This window comes from Pelobates fuscus, chromosome 9, assembly GCF_036172605.1.
Source record: "Pelobates fuscus isolate aPelFus1 chromosome 9, aPelFus1.pri, whole genome shotgun sequence".
Lineage (NCBI taxonomy): Eukaryota > Metazoa > Chordata > Amphibia > Anura > Pelobatidae > Pelobates > Pelobates fuscus.
The window spans coordinates 122,270,011-122,293,470 of NC_086325.1; the positions used below are offsets into that span (position 1 = coordinate 122,270,011).

The window sequence follows — 23,460 nt, forward strand, 5'->3', positions numbered from 1 at the left end:
TGGCATTTAAACTTGATTTTTAAAAGCAACACAAACGATCACAGATAACTATTGCTGTGCAGATCTGATTTTTCATGTTTTTGTTAAAGGCATTCTTTTCTTTTCTATTTAAATGAAGCAAGGCCCAGCTTCTCCAAATTTCTAAATCTCATAAATGACTTTTGTTATAAAGCATAACTTTGTACTCATTACAGATTTCCAGAGGGATTGTTCCCTAGAATACACATGGGCATATGTTTGTGATTCATAAACAATTGATATTAACAAAAGTGTTAAGAAAATGTATATCACGCCTGTATAGGGATCAGTTCACCACTTTTGTAGTAACAAGCCAAATTCCTGCAAAATGTATTTTTACGATGGAATATTTAGCTAAGAAAGCAAATTCTTTTTAGTTTAATCTGCAGAATATTTTGAGTGAACACCCTCTGTACATTGCAAAATGAAATGAATTGGCGCATGCTTTTGCCAAAGTACTTTGCAAGCAATCAACAGATTTCATGTGTCACTATTACAATAACAAGTTTTGCTGTCCTTTGGAGACAAGTCAGTTGGTTTTGGCTGCAGCTAATGCTAGATTTATTTTCAAAAGCAATTGATTTTTTTCAGAACGAGACCAAAGAACTGCTGAAAATTGAAACCAGTTTGTAAACCACATATATTTTGGTTTCCAGATCATTTTCTTAGGCTTTCTGTTTTGATTTTTTTTTTTTACAAAATAAGGACAGGAAAAAAAATACACGCTGCTCAGCAGGAAATTATTTTATTTGAAATTTCTAAATTATTAGTTTTAGACCACAATGAAAATGGTAAAATACAACAAATTATTGAAAGGGAAATCTAAAGCAAATCTTCTCTGCTTAAAAATAACTAATAAAATTAATGTGATTGAGTACTGCACAGAGCTACTTTCATTCCTCCTGGAGATCAAATATATTGCTGCTTACAAGACTTTATGGGTTAATCGTGTAAAACTGAGTGGACAATGCCAACTTCTTAACTATCTGGCAGTCAATCAGCCTACCCATACCTTCAAATTCTCATGGCTGTTTACCCTGCAGCAAGTAATGTCTTTCCAGTCCAATAATAGAGTTTGAACTCAGACTGAATTCTTCAGTATGAAAATGCCAGCATTAACCCTTTTGTTTTTAGCATATTGGATGGCTTAGGGTGAGAATAATCATATATTTATGTCCTAGCTAAATTACTGTTAATTTTATATGCAATATTGACATTACCTACTTCTATAACGGCCAAATGTGCAAACCGTGTGTTTCTTTGATAGGTATCGCATACCCCTCTGTCATACAAAGGGTTAATAATTTTGAATCCTAGAAAATATTACTAAAGATTGGTCATTAATGTGAGTATTGGGGTTTGGGACGCCATAAACTGATTGATGGTTGTAGATTTTACATAGCGCACGGATGCACCAAAAACTGTAATGGCCTGATAGATATAAGAAGACCAATATTTCTACTGGTGTGCGTACCTCATGGGGCATGGGTGGGATAGAGTACTTCAGTAGTGAATTGCAAACTGATGAGGTAGCTCACTTGGTTAAAACATCAACTGGGTATTTTTTTATTTTTTTCAAACCTTAGAGTTGTCTGATTCCCAGCAGGGCCAATTCAGACTTTCATCTTTCTAAATGTGATCCTTTTTGAATGATGGCTCATTGAATTAGTTTATTATAATGTTGGGGTATGTAGCTGGAAAAAATATACAACTTTTGGTACTTTGAAAGAAAAGGATGAATGTCGCAGTAGGCAGCCATATTGTTATTTCTGGAATATTTCTGAAAAAACACTTCTGGATAATGATACTTATCGATCTAGAGCTTTTTTCTGGTTTTAGATGAACTTTATAATGCTGTAATGTTTAGACGTTTTGCATGGCTGGCCACATAACAACTTTACCGAAGTAGGTTTGCCTCTGTAGATAATATGGCTATACATATATATAGATATTTTTTATTTTTTAAGAAACAGTTCTCTTATCCCAGACACAAATCTTCATCTCCATTGTGTTACTTACTGCCAATCTGTCTTCTTGTTCAAACTAACTTATTACATTTAGTATGTCCACGGAATATAAAAAGTAACAAAATCTATTGCATTAAATGCAATTACTTTATTTTGGCCAATGGCAAGATAGAGGACAATATGTAAACTGCAGACGGTTTGTTTTAGCAAAGACCATAAACATTGAAAGACTTTACAGGGTTGCTGTTGGGATAATAACTGTCTTTCACATTCATTCACCTAAAAATGACCAAATATTTGCTTCAAAAACATAATCTCTGCTTATTCACAGGGTTCAATATGCGATTACAGTCTGATATTAGTAACTGAGGGCCACAGAGAATCCTCACTACATGTGGTTTTCTCCTTCAGAGCTTTGTTTAGTATCCTTATTATCATTTTTTGAACATTTTTTTTTATAAATGTGTGTGTGTGTATATATATATATATACAGAAACTTATATAAGCAATGCTTTTATTTTACAATTTCCCTATACACAGCCCTTACAAAATATAGTTTCTATAACATTCAAGAATATAAAACCACTAAATATTTTATTTATGTGTCATTATGTAAACCAATACTATTTGCATTCTCATTATATACTCACAGTGCACAGACATTACAAACTAGTGCAACATTTTAACAAAAAACAATATCAGAAAGAAATCTACCCATCCTTCTGCTTCGAAAAGAAGTTAATTTACCTTTATACATAGGCCTTGATGCCATATTAAGAAGATTTATCATTATCATCATATATTTAGGGGAGACTTATCAAAGACAAAAACTATTCTGGGGAAGTGCTAAATATGGAGCAATCTCCATTGGAAATCAATATAATGTCTCATTTAGCACTTTATAATCAGAATACATCCGTCTTGCGTTTCTCCCAATATTTGGTGCCAACGCAGTTCTCTTTTTGCAAACATCAACAGGGCATAAGGCCGATTGCTGTCTTATGTACTCTATTTTATGTCTTACATGGACACAGTAGTATAGCTGTGCATTATGTAAAGTAGCCATTGGAGCACCAATGCTTGCGTTACACTTCTTCAAGTTATTCATATGATGTTGTTCACATAATTTCTCCCTTCTGCAAATATTAAAATATAATTGTACGGTTTGTTGGCCAGAGACTAATATATACGCAGACATGTTATTTAAAAAAAAAAAAAATTCTGTGTATAATATTTGCAAGTATCAAATAGCAGGTAGCGATGTGCTTTCTTTTATATAATCCCACACACTTTTTTTCTTATTAACAACCAAATACTGGCACAGTTTTATCTCTATGGCAATCGTATTCAAATAATTATCATTAATTTTTCCAACAGCTATGTTTCTTACTTTGCCCTTAATCTATTCATGCATTTTACACATGCTAAATGCCTTAGCGCTGTACTGATTTGGCATGTTGGCCCTAACTAATATAAAATGCTTCTGGCTTCAGCTTGCAGAATTAGTAGATTGTTTTACATTTTGACAGAGAAGGTTGCCAACAGCATTAACATATCACACTACAGGATCTTTTTGCAAAAGCAAAATTGCTCCTTCTCAAGTATGCAGGATTCTCAGCCTTCGTTGGTGTTACCACTGAAATAATGACATGGTTCCATTTTTCTTGCATAATTCAAAAACAATGAGATCCCTTTTCTCCTAGAAATAATAATGATGCACAGATTTTACACTTCCAGCATTCTAGATTAAGAACAACTGACATTTTGCAATTATGCAGCAATCCTGAAGCGTGTCTGTCTCCATGAATTCTCGTGCATCTCAGATTGGAATGGTTGTGTTAGTTGTAATGTAGCATACTATTCTGTTAACCGTTTCCTGAAATACAGTTGTGTCCGTTTAGTTGGTAATGCCAAGTATCTTGTGCTTTTTTTTTCTTATATCACCTTTGAATTTTATTATGTTTATAATATTAATAATATTATATTATTCTAAAATTAAAGGGCAGTATTCATGTAACCACTTAAAAAAAAATGCTAAAAACAATGCCATTCTTAAAATGGGTTTTATGACATGTATTTGCTATCTTTATATCAAGTGAAAATGTTCAGTGTTTGCGGCTATAAATAAGTGGCTGGTATTGGAATTTTTGTGCTAGGTTGAGATGCTCAGTGCTCAGGAAGAGAAGGATTGTTGGATAAAGAATAGTTTCTGAATTGGATGTGAAGACTTACATTTGGGAATGCTTAAAAAAAACCTGTAGCAAATAACAGTTTGTATATACCAATAGCAGTAAGGGTTACTGGCTGACCAATCATGTATATATGCACTCCCTCTTCCCTTTTAGATCTCAATTGACATTTTTGCCTGGGTTTAGATTCACTTGTTATGTTTTTGAAGACAGATACACAACTTTTGAGTAACTCTATATATTTACCTTGTTCTCAATGTGCAAAAATGCACATTTTCAAATTTTTTTAAAATGTATTTTAAACAACGTTTAGATGGTAATTTTATCTTAAGATCAACCACATAGAATATGCTGCATGTTACAGTTACATATATTTGTTTCTTAAGGAGCCTAATAAATGACTCACAAACATTTCCCACATCTTTACGTCACCACCATTCTGTACCATCGTGAGTCTAGTGTTTGCATGTGATAGCAGAAAAACAAATGTCAGATCAGTCAAAAAGCTTCTAACATTTAATTGTTCAGTTTTGTGTCTTCTCTGGCCTCACATGCCCTCTCTTTGCTGATATGGGTGGAACCTGGGTTGGCCTTTAACATTCAGCATCAGCATTCAATGTGGTGTTTATTGAGTAACGCCATTATAACCCACTGTTCTGAGGATGGTTATTTAGTCCAAGCAGAATCTTGGATATGTGCATGCTGTATATGCTTTCAAAATCTATTTACCAACCTGAACACAGTGGTTGCTCTTAAATTATAGACTCTTTCAAACCTAGCATGCATTGCAATGACAGTCTGGTTATATTGGAAAACAATGATTCTGTATCTGCCTGTATTTAAAACTTTGCATTGCTAAAGATATGATAACACATGAAAAGGTGAGACGCAGTCTCTAAAATAAGCTGTATCATAAAGTACTTGAGGCTAGGCCAGTCACTGTGGCCATGATTCTGTGGGGAACATACCTATACTTTAGCTTTTTTCTGGCAGCCTTTGAGCCATTTTTGAACATACTGCCCATCTGTATATGGGAGTCATATACTGCTATTGTCAAATCACTTACTTGTGGTTGTCCCTTAAGGGTGTCGTCTCTCACTAACACATACATTTACATTGGCAATATATATATTTTGCATAGTGCCAAAAATCGCTTTCATGGACAAACTAATTGAAATATGTGCCCCAATAGGTATTTAGCAGCCCTACCAGAGCCAGACGAACAATTTGAAAGGCAATGGTATACTATAGACAAAGGGATCCCAAAAGAGAGGTCTCCAAATGTATTAGAACCTCAACTTCCATGGTGCTTTGTCATTCTAAAGATTGGCAAAGCATCTTGAAAATTGAAGTTCTGCCGCAGGTGTGGTTATACCCCTGGTGTAAATAGAAAATGAGGGCATACCCATGTTTGTACCTATATTTAGCTAACAGAACTGGGACCTGCTCAAAGTATACACTGCGCTATAGTGCTTATACTATCACATGTCAAAGCCTCAAACAATGCGAGAGTGTTAGGTCTTGTGACTTAGAGGTTAATCTACCTCCGAACTAGGATCTGATAGTACAACTGCACAGCAAACACATGATGTTGTGTAATGTGTGCGATTTACTATATGTATCTCTTTAAAATTATTTTTATGCTATTGTGGAATGGAAATTTCCAATAGTTTCCACTTCACTGATGGAATTCCCAATGCGATTGTGCATCATAATCTGCCAAGGGCGAAACTCAACTGGGGGGAATTGCTTACAGAAGAGCTACTCAAATGGTTTATACAAGCTATGTGTTCCATTCACCTATATTTGTTGGTAAGAGAAAATGATCACATATTTTCACTATATGCTACTACATACACATCAAAGATTGACAACTTTGAAATGTTATTTTTGTTATTTTGGATTGAGAAGGTTTGTAAACTTTACTTTTTTCCTTAAAAACATTGAATGGTCAATTACTTCCAAAAGTGTTTTTTTGTTATTTTGCTCTTCCACCTTTGAAAATATTAGTTGTATTGACTGAGCAAACTAGATAGCAGACATATCTCAAATAGGGTTATTCACTAAAGTCTGAATACAGTGATATAAAAATGAAGAGAAGAGCTGCACTACGAGGTCTGTGTCAAGCTTGACAAAGACCTCTTAACAGGTCGAAACGTTGCTGCTCTTGAACCAATAATTCTGCCTGCGGCTTGAATACCTTGCGTGCCTGGAGACTTTCTTAAAGTCTGAATACAGTCTCGGCCATACAAATTTTGGCAAAATAAACAAATTCAACTAATATTGCAATTCTCACATTTACTAAATGACAACCTGGTTAAAATTTAGTTACTTTTACCAAAAAGAGTTCATATTATATAGTACCAGGTGTATTATTAAAGATTTTTTAGTTTTCACATACATTCTATTTAAAATATATTATTCACATGTCTATCAAACACAGATTCACTCTGAACAATAGTTAATTGTTGACAAAACGCAATATGTGCTCAGCATTTCCAGTTTCTCCACTGGAATACTTTATTTCATTTTTGGTGATTTTTGGTGATTTTTCCGTGAGCTATGAAATAGAGAAAACATGTTTTCTCTACAGTTTCTATGTATCAGAAGTGGTATGTTTTTGTCTCAAGCATTGCACAGGGACTATCCAGTTTCCCAGCATTCATAGTCCCCATTACCTTCCTCTTTCTTTTTCTCAGCTTATAGATTGTGAAATACTCTAATAGTTCACCTAAATCTATTTTATATCGAAGTACGCTAAGCTACCGATAACAAGGTGTTTACTATATCAAACTAGTAATACTGGAGAATTGGCATAGGGTGGGGCATTTGCTAATATCCGACCAGAATCATTCATTCAATATAGTGGAATTAGAAAAACATTCCAAAATGGCTATTTTTGATAAAAACCTGCAGTTTGCTTGTCAGTGCTCTACAATTCCAACACACAATGCATTGCAGTGTTTACTACAACAATATGTGTGTATGTATCTTGTTATCAGAATGAGGACCAATTAATTATAAGTGGTAGAATGCCTTAATGTTTCCCTAAATGTTGTAGCTTAAACAACCTTCAATAGGTTCCAAAGTTGAGTAAATATTCCTTCCATTACAAAACGGTAACACTATAGAATGTGGGGAAAAAAATAAAAAAATATTTTGTTTATCGTTTGAAAGGATTGTACTATTATTTAATACAGTAAAAAAAAACCCTATGGAAAAAGTGGCCGTTTTGATTTTGAAGAGTTAATCTCGTAGGGCTGATTTTAGAAAAGGACAGTAAAGGTTTCTGCAATGGCTTGCCAGATTGCTCGGAGAGTTTGTCAGCTATGTATGGCTGGCATGTCAGTAGCATTTATAGTGCATCATACGTTAGTGCTCCCACGTGACCTTGTAGGCATTGTATGTTGTGAACACTCATGTTTTGTAAAATGGGTTGTCTTGAAAATGAAAGTCCCACTAATAAATACACATCAAAAGGCAAACCGCTGCTTTATAAAATATAATGTATATTTTGAGTATTTTATTAAATAAAGTCAGTCACAGTAACCTGGGGATACGGGTATACTTGATAAAGTATCATTCAAGATAATCTTAAAATAACATCAAACTCCCAAATATGTATAGTCAGGTAAATGACTATATCCGATTTTTATAAGTATGTTAACAGATGTTGTAGATGTCAATGATTTGCCCAGAGCACCTGCCTTGCGAAGACTTCTCAATGAGCAGCATTTGGAAGTCTGTGATTGGCAGCCAATCAAAATCTGGGCTGGGGAAGAAGGTGAGGGTTTGTAAAGGCCGCAGGCAAGGGATCTTCACCTTTTGCAAGCTGATTTTAGATATAACCCCAAAGAAAAATGCAAAATTAATTGGACATATTTACTAAATAGTAATTTATTAAAAAAACATTTTTAGGATTTGGGAATTCCCTTTTAATGGAATTATTAGACAGTTAGTGAACTCAACATCAAACACACTTGACTGAAAACACTTTACTTAAAATTAACCAGTACTCCAAAATATCTTTAAATGTTTGCACATTGGCAAAATTAACACCAAACACTACTCCCCTGATTTCATTATATTTGCAAATAATTTTTAACTAACAAATCTGCGTTTACCCATTACAGCAATTAAAGTAAAAAATCAGCACTGTAACTACAATGTATCGTGAAATAGATAACATTATCTATTATACATTTACAATAAATAAAATGTAGGTTAAAGGTATAATAAATACACACAGCAATAACAATATATATGAGGTAATGAATGCCACATGTTTCACTTATTAGCATCATCAAACCACTTGTCTGCTGTCTTTAACCTTCAATCTGTGATTAAGTCAACAATCCAGCAGAAACACTATTATTTTATTGTTAGCCTCATGATATTATTATTTTATTATTTATATAGCGCCATCATATTCTGTAGCGCTGTACAATGGGATCAGCCTACAGAGCTAAAAGGGTTGCTCCAAGCACCATAGTGACTTCAGTGGTTTGAATTGGCCATAGAGCCTAGAGTTTGTATGTACAACTGTATGTACATACAAAGTTTAACCCGCCTTAAACCTGGTATAATTTAACTTCTGGCAGTGTCATTAACCAGGCTTTCCATCATTCCTGGGTGGCTTATGTCAGCACAGTGTGGCCAGTGGTCAGCTGGTGCTCTCAGCCAATGAATGGCAACTGGATCAATTCAAAACATACAAAATGAAGCCCTGCACTCCAATTCATACTACTCTTGGGCAGCAGCAATGACTATAGTACACATCGGCTCCAATACATACAATAAAAAAACTAAGAAAAAAGTTACATGCACACTATCCCAAATCCCTATGCATATTTAAATAACTGTCCATTCAAGTGTAAGCTCACCTGCCACTTCAAGCCAAACCTCTTAGATGATTCCTACACTAACAATTCACCTTGCTGGTTTTAGCCAAAAGGCAAAATCTCTAATGAGAGAGAGAGAGGGGTATTTTTTTTTTTAAACCTCTATACACATATTAACTCTTAGTAGGGGATGCATGGCATGGCAAAAACTGTTGCGTAAAGTCAGAAGGCATTATTGATTGGTTACATTGTTATATACACCAGTATATCTAAAAAGTAACCTAGTATATCCCAAATCCTGAAGAAGTCTCAGCAGATACGTGAAGAAATATACTGATTTAATTCAAAAATTGTTTTCGAACTTTGCCAACTCTGTAACAAATTTATGCTTTTGGTCTAGTTTGCAAAACTCTTGCAGTGAATCTGCATGTTTGTGTTGAAATGCACAGCAGTTACCAACTAATTTACCTGCTCCTATCCGCTATAATGATTATATAACGTATTACTTATGTATTATCATTAAAGGGACACTCCAGGCACCCAGACCACTTCTGCCCATTGGAAAGGTCTGGTTGCCAACTCCCATCACCCTTAAACCTGCAATTGTAATTATTGCAGTTTTCATAAACTGCAATAATTACTTTGCATGGTTAAGTCCTCCTCTAGTGAATGTCTATCGGACAGCCACTAAAGGGACATCCGTGTTCTTAGAACACGAAAAGTGTTTATAAACGACGCTGGACATCCTGACGCTATGCATGAGGACCTCCAGCGTTGCCGGAATCTGTATAGTAAAGCATTGAATAATGCTTTCCTATTGGGAGGTGTAATGGGCGCGCGCGGCCATTGCCGCGCATGCGCATTAGGCCTCCCCCACCAACATAGGAGCGTGGGCAGAGACTGACCCAGCACCAAGAGACATCAGTGTAAGTCACTGAAAGGGTTTAACCCCTTCAGCAACATGGGATGGGGGGGGGGGGGGGGGGAGAAAGAGGGGCACTGCAGGGTCCTGCAGTGCCAGGAAAATGGCTATATTTTCCTGGCACTGGAGAGTCCCTTTAACTATTTACCATATATTATGTATTACCAAGGGTCCCTACTACACTAGTTTCTTCACAAACTTCTTTTAAAAATAGACTATATGACTATATGTCCTGATTATCCTATAATGTTTATCTCAGTGCGCACAAAACTTCATGTTTTAGTCTGCACAGATATGGCTAAAGGAAATGTTTATTCAGATTTTGTAGAAATATGAAAAAAAGGTACATGTATTTTAAAGCTTGGTTTACAGTGTAGTTGGCATGCTGAAAAAAAACCCAATTAATTCTCATAACCCAGACTTTGTCAAAAGGTTTATTTCACGCTCTTGATGATCAATAGCAGCCAAGAAAAAGTTGAAAATTATTGGAGATGAAATATAATAGCAGCTGGAGACTTTCAAACAGCAGTTATGTAGCCAGTAAAAGTGCAACTGCCTGAGAAATACAAGCCAGTGAGTTTGATTACTAAGGACCAAATGTACACTTCAGGAAAAAAGTTGGGAATAACTGATCATGGCAATTTGAAAATTAGCCTTGACTACGCAATTTTTCTTCGGAGCAATTCAATGTCTGCTAAAAATACATGTCAATAATGTCTGAATTGTATAGAAAATATGGAAAGCAGGACATTTATCAAATACTGGATTCCTTCAGAACTGGCTCTGAATTCGGCCTTTTGGACTTACTTTATGAGAACACAGCGTGCCTGATTAATTATAATTATACAAAATTAAGTTATTAACTGGGAGTGGGTGACGTTTGACTCTCCTGTGCCATCACATTATGGGAGGCAGTGTGAGGGTAATAATTAAATTAAATATCAATGCATCATATGGAGTGGGGGCATGTTTTCAACATGTTGGCTTTTTTATTTAATTCATGACTAGAGGTGAGTTTTTTTGTGGCTTAAATCGTAAGAGATTCTTGAGCCAGTAGGCTATGCGGGGGCCATAAGGCCTACTTTAGTCAATTTCAGTGATTCAAATGAATTTCGATAATGCTATGTGCAAATCTGGCAATGGAAAAAAATAGTCAATGTCCTCCATGTTTTGCCTCCATATAGCCATGAATATTCATCCTCATGTATGATTAAACAGTTTGGAGCATAGTGAGTAAGACAGACAGACCACAGTCTTCCCAGGCAGTTAAAGTGCAAATAAAGACCCTCAGTGAAGTTATCTGATTGGTTTATGGTCTGCAAACTGTAAACCAATCAATTATAAATGGGACATTTTCATAGGCTCCATTTAACACCAAACGTAAATAAGTGGTCCATCTGAATAACATTTGTTAAGTACCATTAGGACAGAGGCAGTAATTGGCTCTTGATACTACATTTAATTACGATGTAAAAAAATAGGTATATATTTAATGTTAGTAGTGATCATCATCATCTCTAGTCATCTCCGTTGGTTTGCTACAGCTAGTTGCATTGACAGAGTTATTTACTAAAATGAGAATTCAAAGTTCATATCAATTTTAGCCAAACTGAAAGCAATGCTGAAATAGAGAATTTTCCCACTTCGGCTATTTTGACATTAAATTTGAAATTCTCTTTGCATACTTACTTTTAGTGAATAACTCTGTTAGTCTGTTAGTAGATGATCCTCCTTCTTGCTTTCTGTTCCAAGTTCCTTATTCTCTAACTCTGCTGGAAGTTTAAATTGATATAGAATCCAGATGCATTACATCCAAATATGTAGAGTCCTTGTAACATAATTAATTACATCTCTTTCCTTGTCTCCATTAGCGCTCAGCTGCAATGAAAACGATGGAGACCATATGGACAGAGATCAACAGTACACCCCCAACCAGAAAACCAAACGTATGAGGACCTCCTTCAAACACCATCAGCTGCGGACAATGAAATCTTACTTTGCTATTAACCACAATCCAGATGCCAAGGACCTAAAGCAACTAGCACAGAAGACAGGTTTAACCAAAAGAGTTTTACAGGTAAGCAAGAAAAGCCCCCAAAAACTTTATTGGCAATGACCTTTAAAAAAGATTTATTGAGAAACAAACAATGTTAAAAAAGAGAAAATATCTCTCTCTCTCTTTCTCTCTTTCTCTCTTTCTCTCTTTCTTTCTCTCTCTCTCTCTCTCTCTCTCTCTCTTCTCTCTCTCTCTATCTATCTATCTATCTATCTATCTCTCTCTCTCTCTCTATCTATCTCTCTATCTATCTATTCACCAAGAACTTAGAAACAAAAATCAGGCTTTATGGGAAAATGTTGCTAAATGATGCCACTTGGCTTAAAGGGTAACTTATTGGCAGCTGAAGAGAATGATTGAATTGGGAGAAGTTAATGGGATATTTGGAACGTTTCTGCATTTAGAATGATGCAAAACCACAATCACAAATAAAAAGAACTGCTAGGATTCCTCACTATCTTATTTTATGGTTCTTAGAATACAAGATCTTCATTCTTGGTTAACTACCTATGCTTTAGTACCTTAGGTACATTGACACATGTGTAATATAACGTTAACCTTGAGATTCTCTTATTGTATTACATAGAAACATAGAAACATAGAATGTGATGGCAGATAAGAACCATTCAGCCCATCTAGTATGCTCAATTTTCTAAATACTTGCATTAGTCCCTGGCCTTATCTTATAGTTAGGATAGCCTTATGCCTATCCCAAGCATGCCTAAACTCCTTTACTGTGTTAACCTCTACCACTTCAGCTGGAAGGCTATTCCATGCATCCACTACCCTCTCAGTAAATAAATAGTTCTGGATATTATTTTTTAAACCTTTGCCCCTCTAATTTAAGACTATGTCCTCTTGTTGTGGTAGTTTTTCTTCTTTTACATATAGTCTCCTCCTTTACTGTGTTGATTCCCTTTATGTATTTAAATGTTTCTATCATATCCCCCTATCTCGTCTTTCCTCCAAGCTATACATGTTAAGATCCTTTAACCTTTCCTGGTAAGTTTTATCCTGCAATCCATGAACCAGTTTAGTAGCCCTTCTCTGAACTCTCTCTAAAGTATTAATATCCTTCTGGAGATACGGTCTCCAGTACTGCGTACAATACTCCAAGTGAGGTCTCACCAGTGTTCTGTACAATGGCATGAGCACTTCCCTCTTTCTACTGCTAATACCTCTCCCTATACAACCTAGCATTCTGCTAGCATTTCATGCTGCTCTATTAAATTGTCTGCCTACCTTTAAGTCATCAGAAATAAACACCCCTAAATCCCTTTCCTCAGATGTTGAGGTTAGGACTCTATCAAATATTCTGTACTCTGCCTTTGGGTTTTTACGTCCAAGATGCATTATCTTGCACTTATCCACATTAAATGTCAGTTGCCACAACCATTTTTCTAGTTTACCTAAATCATTAGCCATTTGTCTTATCCCTCCTGGAACATCAACCCTGTTACATATCTTAGTATCATCAGCAAAAAGACACACCTTACCATCAAGACCTTCTGCAATATCACTAATAAAAACATTATTAGAATGGGTCCAAGTACAGATCCCTGAGGTACCCCACTGGTGACAACCACAGTATTCATTCTCAAGAAGCACAGCATATGTATCCTGCATACTAACGCCAATTTTAATAATAGAATTAAAGATATATTACAGATTTACCTGTTTGTCTAGTGAGTGCAGGAAAACCCAGTTAAAGGACCACTCTAGTGCCAGGAAAGCATACTCGTTTTCCTGGCACTAGAGTGCCCTGAGGGTGCCCGGCTCTGGAAAGGGGAAAGGGGTAAAAACTTACCTTTTTCCAGCGCTGGGCGGGGAGCTCTCCTCCTCCTCTCCGCCTCCGTTCCTCCCCGTCGGCTGAATGCGCACGCGCGGCAAGAGCTGCGCGCGCATTCAGCCGGTCACATAGGAAAGCATTCATAATGCTTTCCTATGGACGCTTGCGTGCTCTCACTGTGATTTTCACAGTGAGAATCACGCAAGCGCCTCTAGTGGCTGTCAGTGAGACAGCCACTAGAGGAAATAGGGGAAGGCTTAACTAATTGATAAACATAGCAGTTTCTCTGAAACTGCTATGTTTATAAAAAAATTAGTTAACCCTAGCTGGACCTGGCACCCAGACCACTTCATTAAGCTGAAGTGGTCTGGGTGCCTAGAGTGGTCCTTTAAAAAGTTGCCTCTCCTCCCACCAAATGATAAAATTGGATCTAAAGAAATCACTGCATTCCATTGTATTTATTGGATGTTTATTTTCATAACCACATATGTAATAACTCACAACTAGAGTCTTGTGTCTGAAGGGAAACTTGTTCTTTTTTTGTCGCACTCTATGACCTAAGTTTTGCTTTAGTAACTGGATATGCAATTCCTCAGTTATGTGCTGATGGACTGTGTATGGCTGAGCCATATGAGTGCTTTCACAGGCCAAAATCTGACAACCAGCAAGTGCCAAATATGTAGAAGAGAAGGAAATCACCCCCTTCCCATCTGTATAATGATATATCTTAATAATGCCTTTACTGCTAGCAGGATTCTGCAAACATATCCTTTGGCAGAAGAAGGTTTATAATTTATGCGTCTCTTTATCTGAAAATATTTCAAGGACCACTCTATATCCAGTATTTTGTTTTCTTTGACTTTGTCAAATTAGTTCTTAAATTTAGACAATTTTACTTTGGCAACTGGTATTATTGCTTTTGATTTGATGAAAAAGGTTAATTCACTGGAAATTGTGTTTAAAAAAAAATATGTTTGACTATAACAAAAACAACAACAACAACAACAACAACAACAAAATAAGGATCACAACATGTTCTGCGATATACCTTGAATTATATATATATATATATGGAAGTAATTTTCACCATGTTTTATTGAAATTACAAGGGCTGGTGTTTTTGTGTTTACGTCTATGGAAGGAGGGGTTTCGACTTGCAAACCTCAACTTCTGCTCTATGATAACATGACCACCAACTAAGAAAGTGCTCAAGGGAAAAGTTGTATTGGAAAAATTGTTCCTCCAAACCTGCCAATAACAGCAAAAAGAACTGGAAAAAGAAATAAATATACTAAGAAATCATAAAGCATGTCAAAATATGGAAACATTCACTCTTGAAACTGTGAACGTTCTTTTACTTTGGGAGATATGAATGCCTCTTGCCAGCAAAAAATAGATGTTTTGTTTCTTTTAAAAGCACCTTTGTGTTCTTTTTCGCTCTCACACAGATGACTTAAGTAAAGGCTCAGTTATTACGAATGATGTGTTTGGACATATGTGCTTGGATATGTTGGACTGTTATGGGTCCTTCTGGGTTAAAATGAGCATCGATGGTGAACAATGTCCATTGAAGAATAAAAAGTCAATCAGTATCAGATGTCTGGATGCTGTGTTACTAAGTGAGCTATTTTCTTATCTGTGATTGATTGATTGATTGATTGATTGAAGAAAGTTTCCTTTGTATATCACCCAGTATTGGGTTTGCTGGAATGAATTAACAAGACTCATAGCACTAGATATCCCTGGAAAGAATTAATGATCATCCTAGTGTATCCTTAAATGGAAAGTAGAACAAATTAATGTAAAAAGGGTGATTAAGTCTTTGTTACGCTCACGGTTATTCACAGGTGAATTTAAAGTGAATTTCGAGTTTAAGGTGAAAATAACTGGAAATATTTTCTAAGACAGGTATGCTTTAAGTTTAGTTACTCCGGACTTAAATTTGAAATTCAATTTGAATTCTCACTTTGGTAAATCATATTGTGACTCTTTCCTTTAATTATAAATGTAACTTGCAGTGTTTAAAATATCATAATATAAAGTTGTTGTTTTTTTTGTGCACCAAACCATATTTCAAACAATGTCTTCTGTGATGGAAATCATTTTAACAGTCACTACTGGAATTTAACCACTGCTAAATAATGAATCTGACGTTTGCGACAATGTATTGGCTTATAGTTTGTGCTGACTGCAACTATTATCTAAACATGTTCCTCTGCTGTTCTTTAGGTATGGTTTCAGAATGCAAGAGCCAAATTCAGAAGGAATCTTTTGCGTCAAGAAAATAATGGAGTGGACAAAACATCTGATTCTGCACTTCAAGCTGGGACTCCTTCAGGTCCAGCTTCTGAAATTTCAAATGCCTCTATGAGCCCCTCCAGCACCCCAACTACATTAACAGACTTGACAAACCCTACCATGCCAACTGTGACCTCTGTACTAACTTCGGTGCCTGGCAGCTTGGACATACATGAGTCTCGAAGCCCTCCACAAACAACACTGACAAATCTGTTCTGATGACTCTCGGAAAAGTTTCTTTAAGAGAAAGAAATTATTTTTAGTCAATTTCCAAGTGTATTTTAATAGAGACTTTGTTCAATGAATAACCCTTTTTTGAGGACGTCCTGGTGAAAAGCTCATTGTACTGGTGTTAAAGATAAACTGAAAGATAGCTTGAAAGATGTATCTGCAACACAACATTTGTGTAACTGTACAGTTTTGCGGTCTAAACAAAGGAAAGAACCATTAATTTAAGTTGGCTGAATCTTCTGTATTCTCAAAGACTGTTACGTGCCTTATATACTGACTTATCAACATACATTTCTCTCTGTATATTTACGACCAGAACAAAATTGTTAAAAGTTTTTTTCAAATAGTCCTAAAAAAAAGTACATTGTTTAGATATTTTTTTTGAACAGAACTTTTAGCATTAAACTGATAATGTAAAATTTGAGCAGAAACAGGTTCCATGGTGGCTTTTGACTGCGTTCTAAGGGTTACAGAGGTTTAAGCACCAAGATATGGTATATAGAGAGTATTCATTATTTTATATAAGGAGATACAACAATAGGCTTTCAAACATCTCATTACATAAAGAATCCCTTTTTACCTTGCATTGTGGTGATCTGACACAATATTGTTTTGCTATCTAGTAAAAGTGTGTTAAAAATTATGAAGAACTTACAAACGAGTAGTCATTGGCCAGACTGAGATAAGTATTAACCAATGAGATAGAACATTCACAGAACGTTAGTATTTTTCTCAACTAAAAATGCATACCAATATAATTAATTCCCTCACACCAAGCCTAGTAAGGCTACTAAATTCTTAAATGAATCTAAAGAAACAAACAAACAAAAAAAAGCAAAAAACAACATATTAGTGCTTAAATTTAATCAGTACAATTATTTATTTCACTGTGAACGCTGATATAATTTGGAATCATGCACAATTGCTTTTAGCCATCAAAATCGTTAATTATAGTTTTGAACAGAATTCCAGCTCATATTTCACGTAAAATAACACTTGTATAATTTTTCAAATTAAAATACATTGCAGAAAGGTGAAATAATTTTAAATGGCATTGAATATAAAGGAACATACACATACACAGAGCAACATACAAATAATATAATACACAATATTTATTAGGGTTTCTGTTATAAATTGGAAAGTGTTGAGTGAGCAAGCCATTTTACTCACAAATGAGTACTCTGGCATTATCTTGAAGATGAACTTTGCTAGTGCTCACTAAAATTGAAAACCTTAAGTAAAATTCAAAAGTATTTTAGTGTAAAATTTAGAATCCACTTTACATTATACAGGCTCATATACCCCAAAAATGGGACTGAATTTAGAAAGTACATAGAACACCAAACAATGTGTAAACACAAACTAAAGTGAAACACAATATTACACACAGTGGAATTATGTCAATAAATAAATATACTTTTCCTGAAAGGCCGTATTCCCCAGGAACCTCTGAATCTTCAACAAATATATCAAAGAGCAAGGAGAGATACTGCAAGACAATATATATATATATATATATATATATATATATATATATACTAATAATCATTCAAATCAATCCTAAGCTAAAGGGATCTATTTTAATACAGTCTTCAGAAGTCCTCTGCATTCAGAGAATTCCACATGCAAAGAGCTACCTTCAGTTTATGTATGCATGAAAAGTGCTGCCTCTTGTATGCATGAAGATGGTATGATATGCCTTTAATTACTCCTCAATTGTGAGTACAATTTTGTAAGCAAATGGGGTCTGATTGAGTGCTTATTCCCCTATGAGATATTGATATATTTTTTTGGCAGTATCTCCCCTTGTTCTTTTTTATGTTTGAATTTAGAAAGCGGTTAGGTTTTGGAGAAATAATCAAAAGTAGATTATATAATTTTTATACATAATCATCAAATTCACAGGTTTGAAAGTTGTGAAAAGCTTCTTGCTGTTTTAAGACCATTTGTTGGATTGAGGGAGGTGAGATGTGGTAAAATGTGGGTATCATTTGTATTTATTTTCTTAAATCATTTTAAAGCATTACACCACACATGAGTACACAGTTTGTTATTGACTATTTCTAGAGAGTTCTGTAAAAGCAAAAAGTTCTGCGAAACCATTCTAAAATGACATTGCACTTACGCTAAAATATTTGTTAGTGTCGAGGGATCTCTGTATGCAGAAGATGATATTCAGATAGGCACACAATACATTTCCCACTCTAAAACATATCCTGTTCAGTGCCACATTAGCCGGAGCAATTTAGGAATATGTTGCAGGCCATTTTGACTCAGAGAGTCACCAGAAGTATTTAGATTTCATGCCCATTAAAAACTAAAAGCGTATTTAGTTAGTTTTTATTTATAACATTGGTTAAGCCAGTTGGAACCAATCAACTGTGTGTAAATTTATGACTTTTGTGTACTTTTTTTTTGTAAAGGTTTGTTTGGTCTCTAAAAGGTATAAAGCAGAATGAATATAATAATAAAAAAAAAGCTGCTTCTTTTAATCTGTCTTGGACCCATTCCATTACTTAGAATATTGTGACGATTTTACTTTTAAATTTGTAATGTTGGATAAAGTCAGAATGATTCTGAGATGTTGTTGCATCTTTTGAATGGATAATTTTACCTCAGCAATGCTTAATTTTTAAGATAGAATGAACGTATGCCCTTTGTTCTTGTTTAATACAGAAACGTTAGTGTTCTTGATATGAAGAATAAATTTTGGCCGTGACACAAGTAATCATTGTTTAAAAAGTGAATTACTTTTTTTTTTTTTTTTTACTATTTCTTCTGAATTCATGTTTTCTGACACTGACAGTTACATGCAATAGTAATTTTATCAATACAAAGATAGGCCAGGTTTTCAATAACACACATGCAGCCTAATAGCTAATGTTAAAAATATTCCAAAACGTACAGGTATAGTGATATTTTACAAATCCAAGCCATCTTTTCCCCACACAGCTCTGCCCATAATGCCATGTAAAAGCTGGCAATTACTCTGGGCGAGACACAGCAAGTTGTGTGGAATTAACAAATACACAGGTAATGCTGTTGATGTTAAAGCAAATCATGGCGTTAGTGGTTTTTATTTCCATTGGATCAAAATTTGGAGGCCATGCTATTATGTTAGTTCCAAGTGGCTGGAAAAGACACATTATATTCATTATCTGTCAAATAACTTTCCACAATATATTGTATATATAATTACGATGTTTTGGAAACTGTATTTTATTCTCAATTGCTGAAGCATAGGACAGTAAAATCATTTCATAACTAAAAAATTGGTTCTTATGTCCAAGTGCTGTGTGCCAGCTCAGTGAGCAGGCGCACGTTCAATACAGTTTAAATCCCAAACCAAGCCAAAGGCATGCTATCACCCACCCACCATGGTCTGTATAAATACTGGATGCTATGGTAACCCCAGCTGGAGAAATAGGAATATGTTCTGCTTTGTATTTCCTGCTTCATCTTTTTACCTCTGACCTGGATGTTATTTTCACTTACTAACATTTCTATATATGAAACAAAAGTCGCATGCAGATTTTTGGCCTGTCAGAGACTTTGCTTGATTTACTTCAACCTCATTGTAGAAGAAGAATACAGTAAACCAATCTGTTCCGGGGTGTTAGGAATGAATTGGGTGAAAAAGATATAAACAGAACAGGCGTAAGATAATGTGTGCTACTAATTTGGAAATATTGTCACTATATATTACCTAAAGAGCAAGAGTTTGCAGGATTTGAGTTTCACAATTCCTACAAACATTTGTCCCATCGATTTCAGTTAACCCCATTGTGACCAATGACGTAATTATTCCGTCATGGTTATCCTACCCTAAAGGACCCATAACAGAATATTTTGGCTGTGCCTTAAAATTAGCACTAGATTGTGGGGTTAATGCTGTTGCTGAGTGCCCGTGGTATATACAGTAAATCACAACGTTTCAGCACAAGTGATCGCAGTGACAGTCAGTCACAGTGGTCATATTTCTGTTAGGACATCTGATCCACCTCCCTCCTCCTCAAGGTGTATTGTGAAGTGGAGTGAGACAGATAGCAGTTATTCTTTGTGAGTAAAGAAATTGTTTAAAATATTTCACAACTCCCTTTCAGCCTTTCCAAAAATTAAACTTTTCCCTGCTGTCTGATCACTGCTTGCACTGACACAACGCCCTGAAGTACAATCAGCATCTTGTCATAGAGATGGTTTCAATCAATTGCATCTATAGGGAACATTCAGCACCTCAATGCAGAGTGTGGAGACGTTGAACACCTGTTCTGCACGCTAGGTAGGAACTCGACTAGGAAGCACTTCTAGTGGCCACCGGAGTGTCTGCCACTATAGAGCCAGATGCCCATAAACACTGATCTTCCTGACGGCTCTTTAGAGATCGTTCCCTGGTGGTCCGTGGTTTCTTGCGGTTTGGGCACTCTGTTAGGGAGTCAGAATGCAGGCACTGGGTTTCCCAGCCTGTGCCCTAACTTTCTCACAGTGTGCCAGACCAGAATGCCTGTGGCAGCACAAGCAGCCCACTGGACCACCAGGGAAGCTACCGTACCACCGGGGAGCCCAGTGAATCACCAGGGGGTATATTATTTTCTGCACAGGAGGTAATCAGGAGGGGGACAAATGATATATATAAATAAAAAATGCCTGTACTTGTATGTGTGCGGAGACTCTGCACATGCTGTAACTTCCCATGCACACTTGTCACCCCCTCAACCCCTGCCTCTGTCATTCACCACCCCTCACCCTGTCACAATCACCCTATCACACTCACCCCAACCTTGTTACACTCACCACCCTGTCACACTAACCCTGTAACGCTTTACCCTTCCATACTTCTAACTGTAACACCATCATTCCCAGTGCCAGTCTCTCACCCTCCTCATCCTGTCACACTCACCCCCTTCAATCTGCCACACACTCTGTCACACGCACTCCAACTGTGCAACACTTACCAACCCCATAACTCTCACATTCACCCCCCCCAACCCTGTCACACTCACCACTCCCCAGCTTGCCACAGACCCAGTCACACTCACCCCCTACAACTGTCACACTCACAACTTGCGACACTTAACTCCCCCACCCTGCCACAATCACCCCCATACTCACCCTATCATCTGAAGATAGTCCCCCTTACACACAAAACAATCGCTTTGGGAGCCATGGTGGCTGCAAGGAAAAGCGTCAGGCAGGTGCATGCTGGGATCTCACTGATCCCAGTGTCCACTGGCTTCTCTCACTTGAGTGGGTGCTTGACTGAGCATTTACCCCTTGTGCACAATTCTGGGCACTCACAAAGCTAATAGTGATAATAAAGAAGCCAATAATTGAGTTATACTGGTCAAAAATCCAATTTGCAGTACCCACATTTTTTTCCAGACAATGAAAAGAAACTTCAAGGTATAAAATGATAATGTAATGTATTTTCTTTAATGCCAACATTAAGTGCCTGCACAAAAGGTCAACTGCAATATGAACATTTATTTAAATATGGGCCCCATAATTACCCACTCCATTGCAAAATTTACAAGCATTTATATCCGGGAAAACAATATGTGCATTCTTGAGTCCCTAATAAAGTTTAAAGAATGACTGGGGGTTCAAACAGTTTATACCGTCAAAAAGATCTAGCTATTGTATTAAACAGTATAAACTTTGTAAATTTGATTGTGTGTGCCTGTGAGTAACTAAGTGTCTCTGTTAGTGATGTCCCGGACGGTTCTGTTAGTGAAGTTCCCGGCGAACATAGCGTGTTCGCATTCGCGGTGGCGGGCGAACATATACGATGTTCGGTCCGCCCCCTATTCGTCATCATTGAGTAAACTTTGACCCTGTACCTCACATTCAGCAGACACATTCCAGCCAATCAGCAGCAGACCCTCCCTTCCAGACTCTCCCACCTCCTGGACAGCATCCATTTAAGATTCATTCGGAAGCTGCATTCATTGTTTTTTTTTTCTTCAATTTATTATTTTTTTTTTCAGTGCATATAAACAAGCAGATACTCCCCCCAGACACTCTGTATTACTGCAGATACTCCCCCCAGACACTCTGTGTTACTGCAGATACTCCCCCCAGACACTCTGTGTTACTGGAGATACTTCCTCCAGACACTCTGTGTTACTGCAGATACTCCCTCCAGACACTCTGTGTTACTGCAGATACTCCCCCCAGACACTCTGTATTACTGCAGATACTCCCCCCAGGCACTCTGTGTTACTGCAGATACTCCCTCCAGACACTTTGTGTTACTGCAGATACTCCCTCCAGACACTCTGTGTTACTGCAGATACTCCCCCCAGACACTGACACAGAGCAGAATAGGGACTGTTCCTCCTACATAGGGTCACTTGGCAGATATGGATTGACACCTATCCTAAGGATCCCTGATACACACTGACACAGAGCAAAATAGGGACTGTTCCCCCTACATAGGGTAACTTGGCAGATATGGATTGACACCTCTCCTAAGGATCCCTGATACACACTCACACAGAGCAGAATAGGGACTGTTCCCCCTACACAGGGTCACTTGGCAGATATGGATTGACACCTATCCTAAGGATCCCTGATACACACTGACACAGAGCAGAATAGGGACTGTTCCCCCTACATAGGGTCACTTGGCAGATACGGATTGACACCTATCCTTAGTATCCCTGATACACACTGACACAGAGCAGAATAGGGACTGTTCCCCCTACATAGGGTCACTTGGCAGATATGGATTGACACCTGTCCTCAGGGACCCTGATACACACTGACACAGAGCAGAATAGGGACTGTCCCCCCTACATAGGGTCACTTGGCAGATATGGATTGACACCTATCCTAAGGATCCCTGATACACACTGACACAAAGCAGAGTAGGGACTGTTCCTCCTATATAGGGTCACTTGGCAGATATGGATTGACACCTACTGTCCTCCCCCCCGCCCCCACCCCTGCACGGTGGGTGGAGGCCATGAATCACAATGGGGGGGACCTACTCTCCTCCCCCCGCCCCCACCCCTGCGCGGTGGGTGGGGGCCATAAATCACAATGGGGGGGACCTAATCTCCTCCCCCCGCCCCCACCCCTGCGCGGTGGGTGGGGGCCATAAAAATAATGAGGGGAGACCTACTGTCCTCCCCCCTGGCCCCCACC

At 37.0% G+C, this 23,460-nt stretch overlaps 1 protein-coding gene across 2 annotated transcripts in view; it reads left to right on the forward strand.

Moving 5' to 3' along the window:
- LHX2 (LIM homeobox 2) overlaps positions 1-17,822 on the forward strand; it is a 49,261-nt gene extending 31,439 nt beyond the window's left edge. For both annotated transcript variants that reach the window (XM_063432349.1, XM_063432348.1), the window contains exons 4-5: positions 11,809-12,014; positions 16,012-17,822. In XM_063432349.1, the coding sequence (XP_063288419.1) occupies positions 11,809-12,014; positions 16,012-16,299 (494 nt within the window). In that variant the 3' untranslated portion in view covers positions 16,300-17,822. The remainder of the gene's footprint in view (positions 1-11,808; positions 12,015-16,011) is intronic.
- Positions 17,823-23,460: the final 5,638 nt, after the last annotated feature.